Source organism: Phaseolus vulgaris, chromosome 4, assembly GCF_000499845.2.
Source record: "Phaseolus vulgaris cultivar G19833 chromosome 4, P. vulgaris v2.0, whole genome shotgun sequence".
In the NCBI taxonomy this organism is placed as follows: Eukaryota; Viridiplantae; Streptophyta; class Magnoliopsida; order Fabales; family Fabaceae; genus Phaseolus; species Phaseolus vulgaris.
Window position 1 is genome coordinate 6,099,094 of NC_023756.2, and position 12,974 is coordinate 6,112,067.

Genomic DNA, 12,974 nt, shown 5'->3' on the forward strand with positions numbered 1-12,974 from the left:
TATTTACAAAGACAATAATTGTTTAGTAGGTTTTCATAATAGATGGGAAGTAGACATAATAACAATGCAAAGGAAAGGAAGAGATAATTAATCATTAAAAAAACAAAAAAAATTGGTTCAAACTATTTAAGTAAACTAACAAACCTGTATACATATACAGTATGTTCATACTGGAACTCTCCTCCATAGATAGATGTTTTAAGGCCAGTAGTAATCTTATAAGTTATAGTCCTTTGGATAAACTTCTCCACAAACGTTTACAAGAAAATAAAATGAAATAAACTTATCCTCAAAAGTTAAAATTAACTTCTCCACAAACCTAACTTATTAAAACTCTCTCATTTTAACATTTCCTATAACTAATATCCTCTTCTAAAATTCTTACGAAAAATTTTATTAAAAAATAATTAATTCCATAATCATTCAACAACTAAGAATTGTCTAGTGATAAGCAGTATCCGTGAAGTTCTTGAATTGAAACTGAAAAGTCTACCAAGTTTAACAACCAAAATTGAGGAACAAACGAAGTCATGCATAACATGTAAAAAGAAAAGCATAAAAAAAGAAAAGGGCACTTTTCCCATGTGACCATGCAAAATTTCCTGAGACATGACATACTCACAGACTGAAAAATTTCCTTAAAAAAATGTTCAGTCTTATTACCAAAATATCTCACCAAACATTATGGTGAAAATCTAGTCTTATTACCCACTACTATAATAAAACATAATCTCTCCATATTAGTTGGAAATAATATATTTGATTGAATGTATTATATATAACATTATAATTTTATTTTTCATTAGAGTAAATTTAATAATGTGATCTATATAAAGTTACTAATAAATACAAAGATCATATGTTGTGTGTATTTTTCTAAAGGCCTGAATAAGATGCTCATATTTTACAAGAGATGCTTATTTATGAATCTGATCATATTAAAACTTGCCAAGAAGTACTCAAGACTACCATCATCATCATTGGAGGAAACATACCTAAACCTACATATGCTTCAAAATCTTTTCAATCTTTGTGGTAACAGTTGCAGCTAGATCAACCTGCCTGCAAGGCACTCTCAACTACAATTTACAACCATGGTTGCATTAACACTTTAACACCATTGTTAGATATTATGATTTTGTAACTGCACGTAACTGCATGTGACTCTTTATTTTTCTATTTTAATTGTTGAATAAACATTTCTAAGTAACTGCTCATAAGCATTTAGGAGACAGCTACTGGAAGTATTATAAATGTAATGGTTAGCAAAGATAATAAAACATTTTGCTCTGTTTTATTCCCTCAACACCAACAATTGGTATCGGAGCTATTTTCTTGAGGGATCTGTGAGGTTAGTAGAGTGCACCAATGGAAGGAGGATCAAATTTTTCAGCAATGGCACCACCTGTCTTTGATGGAGACAATTATCAAATGTGGGTTGTTCGTATGGAGACCTACCTAGAAGCATTGGATTTATGGGAAGCTGTAGAAGAGGACTATGAAATTCAGTCCCTTCCAGAAAACCCTACTGTGGCACAAATAAAATCACAGAAGGAAAAAAAGATGAAGAGATCAAAGGCAAAAGCATGTCTATTTGCAGCTGTATCTCCTATGGTATTCACAAGGATAATGTCCTTGAAGTCAGCAAAAGAAATTTGGGATTACCTCAAGGCAGAATATGAAGGTGATGAGAGGATTCGGGGAATGCAAGCCCTGAATCTAATCAGAGAGTTTGAATTGCAGAGAATGAAGGAGTCGGAATCCGTAAAAGAGTACTCGGATAGACTTCTAACCATTGCCAATAAAGTGAGGTTGCTTGGATCAGTGTTTAAAGATTCAAGAATTGTGGAAAAACTACTTGTAACAGTTCCAGAGAGTTTTGAAGCCACCATAACAACCTTGGAGAATATGAAGGACCTATCAAAGATTTCTCTCGCAGAGCTCTTAAATGCTTTACAAGCCCAAGAACAAAGGAGAGCCATGAGACAAGATGGAGTAGTTGAGGGAGGTTTACCAGCCAAACATGAAGGTGGCTGGAAAAACAAAAGCAAGCAGAACCAGCAAGAAAATGGAGAAGTTGCTACACACAATAACAACAAAAGGAGAAATTATCCTCCTTGCAAGCATTGCAATAAGTTAGGTCATCCACCATTCAAATGTTGGAGAAGACCTGATGCCAAATGTTCTAAATGCAACCAACTTGGACATGAAGCAGTGATATGCAAAAAAAAAATCAGGTGGAAGAGGCAGATGCTCAAGTTGCTGATCAAGAAGAGGAAGATCACTTGTTCGTAGCCACTTGTTTCTCAAGCATAGAATCAAGTGAGAGTTGGCTGGTTGACAGTGGCTGCACCAACCACATGACACATGATAAGGAACTCTTCAAGGAATTGAGAACCACTGATATTAAAAGGGTGAGGATTGGAAATGGTGAACACCTGGCAGTAAAAGGAAAAGGCACAATAGCTATCACAAGCTATAGAGGTACAAAAATCATTACAGATGTTCTTTTTGTGCCAGAGATTGATCAGAATCTTTGGAGTGTTGATCAATTGTTGGAAAAAGGCTACAAAGTGATGTTTGAAAATAAACATTGCTTAATCAAAGATGTTGATGGCAGATATTTGTTTAAAATTGAAATGAAGGGAAAGAGTTTTGCTCTCAATCCAATGGAGGAGGAGCACATGGTCTTTAAATCCAAAGAAAGTGTCACTGAAATTTGGCACAAAAGACTCGGGCATTTTCATCATCGAGGGATGCTTCAAATGCAATCAAAGAAGTTGGTAGAAGGACTTTCTGATCTTGATGATGAACTGACCAACTGTCGAGCATGCAAATTTGGGAAGCAACACAGGCAATCATTTCCTAAATAGGCTTGGAGGGCTTCGAAGAAATTGCAGCTCATTCACACTGATCTTTGTGGTCCTCAAAGAACACCATCATTAAATGGTAACCTTTATTTTATAGCCTTCATTGATGATCTAACAAGAATGTGTTGGATTTTCTTTTTGAAACAAAAATCAGAAGTTGCTAGTGTATTTATGAAATTCAAGGCAAGAGTGGAAAATGAAAGTGGTTGTACAATTCAGATTTTAAGATCTGATAATGGCAAGGAGTACACTTCAGAAACTTTCAATCTTTTTTGTGAGGAGGCATGAATTGAGCATCAATTAACGACTCCATACACTCCACAACAAAATGGAGTTAGTGAGAGGAGAAATAGATTTATAATGGAAATGACTCGTTGCATGCTTCTTGAGAAGAATCTCCTAAAGAATTTTTGGGTGGAAGCAGCAAACACTGCTGTATTTTTACAAAATCGAATTCCAACAAAGGCAGTGAAAGAGCAGACACCATTTGAAGCTTGGTATGAATACAAACCATCTTTAAAATTTCTTAAAGTGTTTGGTTGTTTGTGTTTCACTTATATTCCACAAACTAAACGTGATAAGCTTGACAAAAAGGCAACAACTGGCATTTTTGTTGGTTATAGTACCAATTCCAAGGCTTATAGGGTGTTTCAACCAGATACTGGACGTTTTATTGTGAGCAGAGATGTGTATTTTGTGGAAGATGAACAATGGAGTTGGGAAGACTCAAATAAGTCAAACTAGATTCCTAGTCAATCAAGGGATTTATCTATTGTCAACACTCTAGAAGAACATGTAGATGAAGAATGGCATAATGAACTAACAGATGATACACCAATTAGAGGAACAAGATCACTCTCTGATATATATCAAAGATGCAATGTGGCTGTTTGTGAACCTGTCAGATACCATGATGCAAAAAATAATAAACATTGGATGGCTGCAATGGAGGAGGAGTTGTTAATGATTGAGAAAAACAGAACTTGGGAGCTGGTTGATAAACCACATGACAGGAAAATAATAGGAGTGAAGTGGGTATTTAAAACTAAGTTAAATCCCGATAGCTCAGTCAACAAGCTCAAAGCAAGGCTAGTAGTCAAGGGATATGCTCAAGTGTTTGGAGTTGATTATTCAGACACATTTGCACCTATTGCTAGGCTTGACACAATCAGATTGCTTCTCGCTCTCGCTGCTCAAAATAATTGGAAAGTGTTTCAGTTGGATGTCAAATCAGCATTCCTAAATGGATTTCTTGAAGAAGAAATTTATGTTGAGCAACCTGAAGGCTTTGTGGACAAAGGAAATAAAGACAAAGTGTACTCACTGAAGAAGGCACTGTATGGCCTGAAACAAGCCCCAAGGGCCTGGTACAGTAGAATAGATGATCACCTAATTAGTCTGGGGTTTGAGAAAAGTTTGTCTGAACTTACTCTATATGTCAAGCATGATGGTACAGACATTTTGATCATCTCTCTCTATGTAGATGATTTGTTGGTCACTGGAAATAATCTTGATCAAGTCAATCAATTCAAGTTGAACATGAAGAAGGTCTTTGAAATGACAGATCTTGGTCTGATGACTTACTTTCTTGGGATGGAAATTAAGCAAAGTCAGGATGAAGTATTCATTTGTCAGAAGAAGTATGCAAAAGAAATACTTAAAAAATTTTAGATGGAAGATTGCAAGTCAACAAGCACTCCCATGAATCAAAAGGAGAAGCTGGTCAAAGAAGATGGATCTCCCAAAGTTGATGAAGTTGAATTCAGAAGCTTGATAGGATGTCTAATGTATTTGACAACAACCAAACCTGACATTCTAAATGCAATAAGCATTCTATCCAGATTTATGCATTGCCCAAACGAGACTCACATGAGGGCTGCTAAGAGAGTCATCAGATACATCAAGGGAACTTGGAACATTGGAGTTAAGCTCTTGAATCATAAGGAGTTCAAGTTAACTGGTTTCTCTAACAGTGATTGGGGAGGTTCAATTGATGACATGAAAAGTACATCAGGATATTGTTTTAGCCTTGGATCAGAGATGTTTTCATGGAGCTCAAAGAAGCAAGAAACAGTAGCTCAATCCACTGCTGAAGCAGAGTTTGTTGTTGTATCAGCTACTGTGAATCAAGCTCTCTGGTTAAGAAAGATCCTGATTGATTTAAATTTGGAGCAGAAGCAAAGCACAGAGATTTTTGTTGATAACCAAGCTGCTATTGCAATCTCTAACAATCCAATTTTTCATGGCAAAACTAAGCACTTTAATATCAAGTTATTTTTTGTAAGAGAAGTGCAGAAGAATGGTGATGTGTCTCTTTGTTACTGTAAAGCTGAAAATCAACTTGCAGATTTGTTTACTAAACCACTTCCAGCTAGCAAGTTTGAATACTTAAGATAGAAGATTGGAGTTTGCAGTTCAAAAATCAAGGAGGAGTGTTAGATATTATGATTTTGTAGCTGCACATAAATGCACGTAACTGCGTGTGACTCTTTATTTTTCTATTTTAATTGTTGAATAAACATTTATAAGTAACTGCTCATAAGCATTTAGGAGGCCGCTACTGGAAGTATTATTATAAATGTAATGGTTAGCAACTAGTGTAGTTTACTGCTGTAGCTGGAGGCATATCAGATAATGCACCCAAGAGCACAGACACAATGATAAGCCTGATCCATTGTTTTTGAGGCAAGGCCTTGTGTGCTAGCCAAACTAAGAAAGGAGCTATTGCTCCAGTCAAGAAAAACCAGTTAATAGCCGAGTAGTGTCCAAGATTTCCAAAAGTTCTACGGGGCCCTATCAAACCCCATATCACAGACGCGTCATAGAACACATGATCACCAGGACAAGTCCAAGGACTTCCTGCTGGAAGCAATGCTCGTTCGCATATATTTGGAACAGTGTTCATGAGCCACCATGCTGTTAGTAAATGCACCACACCAGACATTAAGGTGCCAACTACCTACAGAAGCAAGTAAGGGGGGGTTATGATTCATAATTCACTAATAATTAAGTTGGTGTATGTTTATATTAAAGTTTGAAGACTTAAATTTGAAGAAACTTCATTTTGTAAACTGAGTATAACTCGTTCTTCTCTTTCATTTCAAATTGAGTTTGTTTGAACTATAAAATTGTGACAAAACCCAATTTATAATAATATAGGATCCAACAAAAAACCAAACAAGTTTTTGGGTTGTTATTTTGAACGTATGTCTGAATCAAACATGTCCTCAGACTTTGAAAGGTCATATAACAGAGAAACAAAATAAATAAATAAATAAATAAAATCTCTTCTCTTTGTTTTTTTCTCTGTTTTTGAAAAGAGGACGAGTATAACATGTTTAAATATATTAATAAAACATAACATGTTTAGATATATTAATAAAATTATTTCAAACACATATTAGATATAATATTTTCTAACACACTCTAAAATAGAAGAACCTTTAGCTTTTTAAAAATCATAGCTTATAAATTGAGATTATTGAGTTTTATTGTTCTGCACTAATATTGATAATGAATTATTACTTTTTTTTATCCTTGGATGGTTATGCTAATGCTTTTCACTATTGGATGATTTTACAATTTTGGCATATTTATATTTCTTAAAATAGTATTTTGATATAATATTGGAATGTGATATTTTTTTTTGTTTATTTTATTAGATAAGAGACTTAGATGCTCACCTTAAACAAGTTTGGCCAAGTTTGGGAGCACGAGTGGAAGCCTCATGGAACGTCTAACTCTATAGACTTTATTTAATAATATATAATATAATATAACTAATTAATGAATAATTCAAATATTAAATACACATATCTACAATTATATGTTATAGCTTGTTTTCTGTTGGGACTTGGTATGCTACCCTCCCTATGTTATGTTATCTTGTAAGTCACTCATAAATAAAGACTTCAGTTCTACTCTGTTGCATATAATATATCTTTCTCTTCTTTAATTTATGTTTATTACATCATAGTCCATTTCACTCATTATTAATAGTGAGAAGCTTTAAGAAGAGAAGAAATGAAAGAGGGAGAAAATTTGTAGATGGGGAAAAAGAATATGTAGAAGAGACAACATTTGTAGATGGAGGGAGACCTAGAAGTAGGATCATCCTCATAAATTACCAAGTTAAATAAAATAAGAATAAATTTTAAATTCCATTAAATAAATAATAAATAAATAAATATATTTTAATAAATGTAATATTCATAGATAGAATAAAGAATTATTCATCCATCTTTAAAAACTGGAAATTAATAATATTTTTGGTTAATATATTCTCACTAAATTATTAATGTACTTCGATGGTTTCACAATTCCACTAACATCTTTAAGAATATGAATTCTTCTCATCTTGAAAATGCAAGGCAAACTAATTCCAAAATCGTATATAAGTCGCAACAAATGAAATCCAAAAGAAATATTATAAAAAATTATCACAAAATTAAATTTAAAAGAATCTTAGTCACGACATAAAATGCATGGTTAAACCCATTCTAATATAAAAGATTGAATAGTAAATTAGAAAAGAAAAAAGTAAAATATTGCAGTAGAAATATTATAATTTAATAAAACATAATATTAGTTGGAAATAATATATTTGATTAAATGTATTATACATAATATTATAATTTTATTTTTCATTAGAGTAAATTTAATAATAATATTATAATTTTATTTTTCATTAGAGTAAATTTAATAATGTCCTTTGTGTTCTAAATTAAATTTTAAATATTATACAATTTAAATTTAATTTCATTGTTTGCTAAGTAGGAGACTTAATTTTCATAGAATTGTAATATGAATTAATCAAAAGTTTTGGTAAGGATTGTTTTTCTATATATATTTTTGTTGACAAAAAATAAGGCATGTATTTTATTCCTTTGTATGTGCTATGTTTAAAATATAATTATTATCTTTATTGTCATTCATGCTATGTCTAAATTATTTTGATATGAATATAGAGAATTTAAAAAATTATAAATAAAAATTATTGATATCTTAATATAAAAGTGATATTATATAACTTTTTTTTTTCAAATTTGAAAACTAAGAAGGTCTTATAAAAATGATATTAATAAAATCTGGCCAAAAAAGCAGTGCTGTTATTTTGAGATGATATATTACTAAGAACTTGAAAAAAAATCATGGAATATAGTATTTTAAACAAATTATATAATGTTTAACTAATTAAACTTGATCCATAATTTTGTTTATTTATAGGTATGTAGGTATAAGCTGAAAATAGATATAGGATTGTGACACACATCATGACATGTTTAGATATATTGATAAAATTATTTCAACACATTAAGTATAAAATTTAGTAACACACTTTACATTAAAAGAACCTTTAGCTTTTTCAAAAAACCATAGGTTATAAATTGAGATGATTGAGATTCATTGTTCTCACAAATATTCATAATGAATTACTTTAGTGTTTTGTTTTTGGTCTTTTTATTCTTCCATGGTTATGCTCAAGCTTTTGACTATTGGAAGATTTCACAATTTGGGCCAAGAGGCCTTTGTCATGGTAGTCCTTCATGTCTGAAAACAAAACCAAAACCATTGGAGTTCACTATACATGGTTTATGGCCATCTAACTGGAAAGGACCACTTTCCTGCACACAAGAACAATTCAATCTTTCTCTGGTAAGATTTCTATTTCTTAATAATAGTATTTTGATATAATACTGGAAAGTGATATTCTTTGTTTATTTTATTAGATAACAAAAGACTTAGATGCTCACCTTAAACAAGTTTGGCCAAGTTATTATGCTAATGGTGATGTAAAGTTTTGGAAGCACGAGTGGAAGGATCATGGAACGTGCTCTAACCTGCAACAATTTGATTTCTTCACATTGAGCATAGATATCTACGAAAGGAACAATCTGACATATACTTAAAAATGCAGGTATAGTAAATGGTAAAAGATATAATAGAAATATTATCAGCTTAGCCATAGGCAGAGCATTGCATGTTCAACCACAACTAATCTGTAAATCTACTTCTAAATCTACTGTGTCTATTCTAACTGAAATAAGGATCTGTTTAGACAAAAGCAGAATCCCCCAGTAGATCAGTTGTGCTCCACCATCACCACTAGTAGCTTGTGCTAACTCTATAGACTTTATTTAATAATATATAATATAATATAACTAATTAATGAATAATTCAAATATTAAATACACATATCTACAATTATATGTTATAGCTTTTCTGTTGGGACTCGGTATGCTACCCTCCCTATGTTATGTTATCTTCTACGTCACTCATAAATAAAGACTTCAGTTCTATACTTCTATTCTGTTGCATATATATCTTTTTCTTCTTTAATTTGTGTTTATTATTCAGTTCACTATTCAGTTCTATACTCATAAATTTGAACTTTCTTCATACATTAACATTAACTATGATTCGTATAAGTATCATAACTATGATTACTTCCAACATTAACATTTCAAAGTTGAGAATGCGGTTTCTGCAAATTGGTTCACTGAGTCCTCCCATTTGCAACTTCAAGTTGGTTCTGAATGACAAACAACAATTAATTTAAATGTGAAAGATACTTAATACTCACTGTATCTTACAAAATTGATTTCATATGCAGAGATTTTTAATATTATCAAGAAGACAACATTTTACTGACTTTTTTTCATTGTAAAAAAAATTATGATGTCAATCAACATAAAATAAAGCATCCTTAGTTTGTTCCCGTTTCCATATTCCCAAGCCTGAATTTTATTTCAATACTAAATTCATTAAATTTACTCAATAATATGAGAAAATATTATAATCTGTAAATGATTTTGTGAAATAAAATTTATATGGGAACCCTTTAAACTTTGTGTAAATTTTAGTTAAAGAAGCTATGTATAACTTACTGGTGAAACAGTTCAAGGGTTTTGAGAGACATGAAACAAACTCTCTCGGACTTGCAAATATCTCTATGATTCCCCCTGCTTGTTTTGATTGAAAGGCATGTATATTTAAACATGTAAATTATTAAGCTAATAACTTGCGTTTGCATAATAAGAATACACATATTTTGGAAATGATCTTCATAAAACCATTACTATTGAAGTGAACAAATGGAATGGCATTTCAAAGAGCAAATTAATGGTAATCACACCCCATGTTTCAGAGCAAGCTTTGGCGAAATTTGTGCCCTCAAGTTATCCCAGTCAATCCCTTGGACGAATTTGCAAAAGTGCCATGGAATTAATGAAAGTGAATAAAAACTACGAAAAAGTCCTAAGCCTTACAACCAATACAAAATCAATGGATAAAGGTTAGAGGAATGAAATTGAACATTGCTACTCCCAAATTAACAAAAAAATACTTGCAAAATTCATCCCGTCAAAATCCATATAAGACAAAAACTCAATAAAAAAACAAAAAGCAAAGAACAAGAGAGATAAAAATATTAACTTTTTTCTCTCTGTTCATAAAATGCAAAGAACCCATAAGAACAAAAACTACATCAGAACCACTAAATTTATGAGATTCCCAAATGCAAAACAAAAACTACAAAGAAAAGGTGAAGAACACAAGCTTCTTTACCATCTTATTTTGCAAATTAAATGAAAAATTGAAACATTTTTTTTCCAATTCTAATTAAAAAGGTGGAGTTGAGGAAGAACCAAAAGAGCGAGGAGGAGAACAAACCTAAAACAACTGAATCCGACCAATCCACGACCTTGCGATTTGAGCTTCACATAAGGCTCCAACGACACGCTTGAAACCGCATGGATTAGGTTTTCTCTTAATGGCCAAATTCGCAATACCGTCGCGTTGCTGAAAGCAGATAGTAAATTTTTAGGATTCAAAGAAAGAAATGAAAGGGTTTAGGGTTTCGAAAGAGAAGAAATAGACGGGGTTTCAAAGATATGCGAAATAGAATCTTTTGGGGGTAATTTATTTTTCGGAAATGTTTCGGAGGGAATTGGGAAAATTATGTTTGGAGAAAAGAAAAATATTATGGAGGAACGAAAAATCAAAAATAGTGATCTAGTTTATAAAATGGCGATTCTAAATGATATTTTTTGAAAAAAAATCTGATATATTATACAGATAATTATGATAATTTTTAATAATTGTCATATTAAAATGGTTAAGAAAGAAAAGAAAGAGAAGAGAAAAAAAAAAGATGATTAGAAAGTGAAAAAATTGATTTCTTCAAATTGACATTAGATATCTGTGCAAGGAAGAATCTAAAAGAAATACTTAAAAATGCGGATATTACATGGTAACACATATGATAGAAGTATTATCACTCTCATTTTAGAGGTTTTGAGAGACTTTATCTTATAAATAAGAGTCTCTTGTACGTGTTTTTCAACTTTGATTTGAGTAATTACATGTTATCCAATTTGTGAAACACTTTTACTTGTTCAAAGTTCTCTCTAGAGTTGTCTTCTTGCTAGACAAATTTCTAGACTCTTCCTAGTAGTGTTGATCCAACTTCATCTCGAAATTAAGTGTTGGCCTAACCTCACTTATATTCACAGTCATAATTCTCATCTCTTTCAAAATTCCTACAATTCTTTATGTTTCCTCAATATTAATTCATCTTCCATAGAAGATATTCAAATCAAAACAACGAAGAAGAAGATCTACAAATGAAGATGCAAGTTAGGATTACATCAAGTAGTTCAACGACTTTTACAAAGTTGTCTTGTAGAGCTAGAACAATCACAAAGAGAGAACCTATTCCACATAAAGTATAAAGTTTTTTTAATTAAATTTGTTTCGTAATACTGATAGTGGCTTTTAATGTAACTATTGTAGCTACAAGTTAGTAAATAAATTGGCCTTGCAAGTTATCCCACATCCCCATCCCTACAAACTAGATTGAATTAGTCAAGAGGGTGGTGTGGTGATACTATCCAAGAAGACAAAAAGATTATCAAGGACTCAAGAGACCATTCACAGTATGAACAGTCTTCTCAATAATCAAGTCAAGACCCCATCAAAGATCTAGCGAACCTCACCAAAAGAAGAATTGGACATAGACCAGAACACCAAATGTTCTTGTTTCTGGTCTTCTTAAAAATAAAACATGTTCTAAATAATTTGGATTCACTTTAAGGGTCCAAATAGCAAGATAGGCTAGAATAGGTGTCTTTAGCATAATATGAGGGGTGTAGTTATCATTTTAGCTTGTGCCTAGTCCTTTAGGAAGAAAAGGTGACCTAGCTTCTAGAAGAACAAGCCTAGGGTACGGTTTTGACTTAGTCAAACCCTAATGGCAACCCCTCACACATTTACCATCATACCCTTGCTTATCTTGTTTCCAAGACATCCATTCTTATAAATAGGGTGCCTTAGTCCATGTATTTTTCATGTTGAATTTTGATATAGAAGGAAAACTCTCACAAATTGTGTGAGACTTGTGTTCTCTTAGCTTAGGTTTTATCTTGTGAGAGTTGAGAGCTCTTCAAGTGGTCGCCCTCCACACTTATCTTGGAGAATCCACACTCCAAGTGGCGTGCTCTTCTCTTGTCCATCACCATAAGCTTTCTTTCCTTCATCTCTTCTTCCATTTTCCATTACACCATTGTTCATTGTGTTTATGTTGTTGTTTTGTTCTTCCAATTTCCATTCGGTTTCCTTCATCATATTTGTCTCTTTTATGTCTTTCAATTTCGCAATATGCATTATCTTGACCATATAATGTGTTTTCCTCTTTGCCTTTGGAAGTGAACCTTCACACATACTTAACCACTTGGTTAAGTTCGTGTCCAGTGGGGATCTTCCCTAGGTCTCACCTTATATTTTCTAAAATCCAAATCATAAACAAATTGTCACCCTTAAAATGGATAAATCTAAAATCAACTCACATCATGTGGTAGTTGAAACCAAGTGAGTGTACCTATAGCCATAGGAAAACATAAATAATTTTTTTTGTGTGTGATATAGTTTCAATGAAAATAGGACGCATCATTCTTAGGAGACCCTAGCAATTTGATCATAATACTTTTCATGAAGGACATACTAATAAAACCACCTTTTCTTTTCAAGGTCATAAATTGGTATTGTGTCCTCTTACACCTCAAAAGGTGACAGAGGATGAAATAAAACTAAACACAACATTAGATG

General features: G+C 32.3%; 2 protein-coding genes and 1 long non-coding RNA gene across 3 annotated transcripts; 1 reads left to right on the forward strand and 2 right to left on the reverse strand.

Annotated features, from left to right (window-relative positions):
• Window positions 1–4,541: 4,541 nt before the first annotated feature.
• LOC137838211 (secreted RxLR effector protein 161-like) lies at window positions 4,542–5,267 on the forward strand. The gene has a single exon (XM_068647467.1). The coding sequence runs from the start codon at window positions 4,542–4,544 to the stop codon at window positions 5,265–5,267; it is 726 nt and encodes a 241-aa protein (XP_068503568.1).
• A 190-nt stretch (window positions 5,268–5,457) lies between these two features.
• On the reverse strand, window positions 5,458–5,814 carry LOC137838212 (oligopeptide transporter 4-like). The gene has a single exon (XM_068647468.1). It carries the CDS (start codon window positions 5,812–5,814, stop codon window positions 5,458–5,460), a length of 357 nt encoding a protein of 118 aa, XP_068503569.1.
• A 2,318-nt stretch (window positions 5,815–8,132) lies between these two features.
• On the reverse strand, window positions 8,133–10,863 carry LOC137837092 (uncharacterized). Its single transcript, XR_011085361.1, has 3 exons — window positions 10,542–10,863; window positions 8,624–8,710; window positions 8,133–8,494 (listed from the first exon to the last, which is right to left on the reverse strand). It is a non-coding gene; the product is annotated as an uncharacterized lncRNA (long non-coding RNA).
• Between the last annotated feature and the right edge of the window lie 2,111 nt (window positions 10,864–12,974).

Excerpts from the sequence above, each read along its gene's own strand:
- LOC137838211 (XM_068647467.1), top strand. The coding sequence starts at position 4,542 with ATGGAAGATTGCAAGTCAACAAGCACTCCCATGAATCAAAAGGAGAAG.
- LOC137838212 (XM_068647468.1), bottom strand. The coding sequence starts at position 5,814 with ATGTCTGGTGTGGTGCATTTACTAACAGCATGGTGGCTCATGAACACT.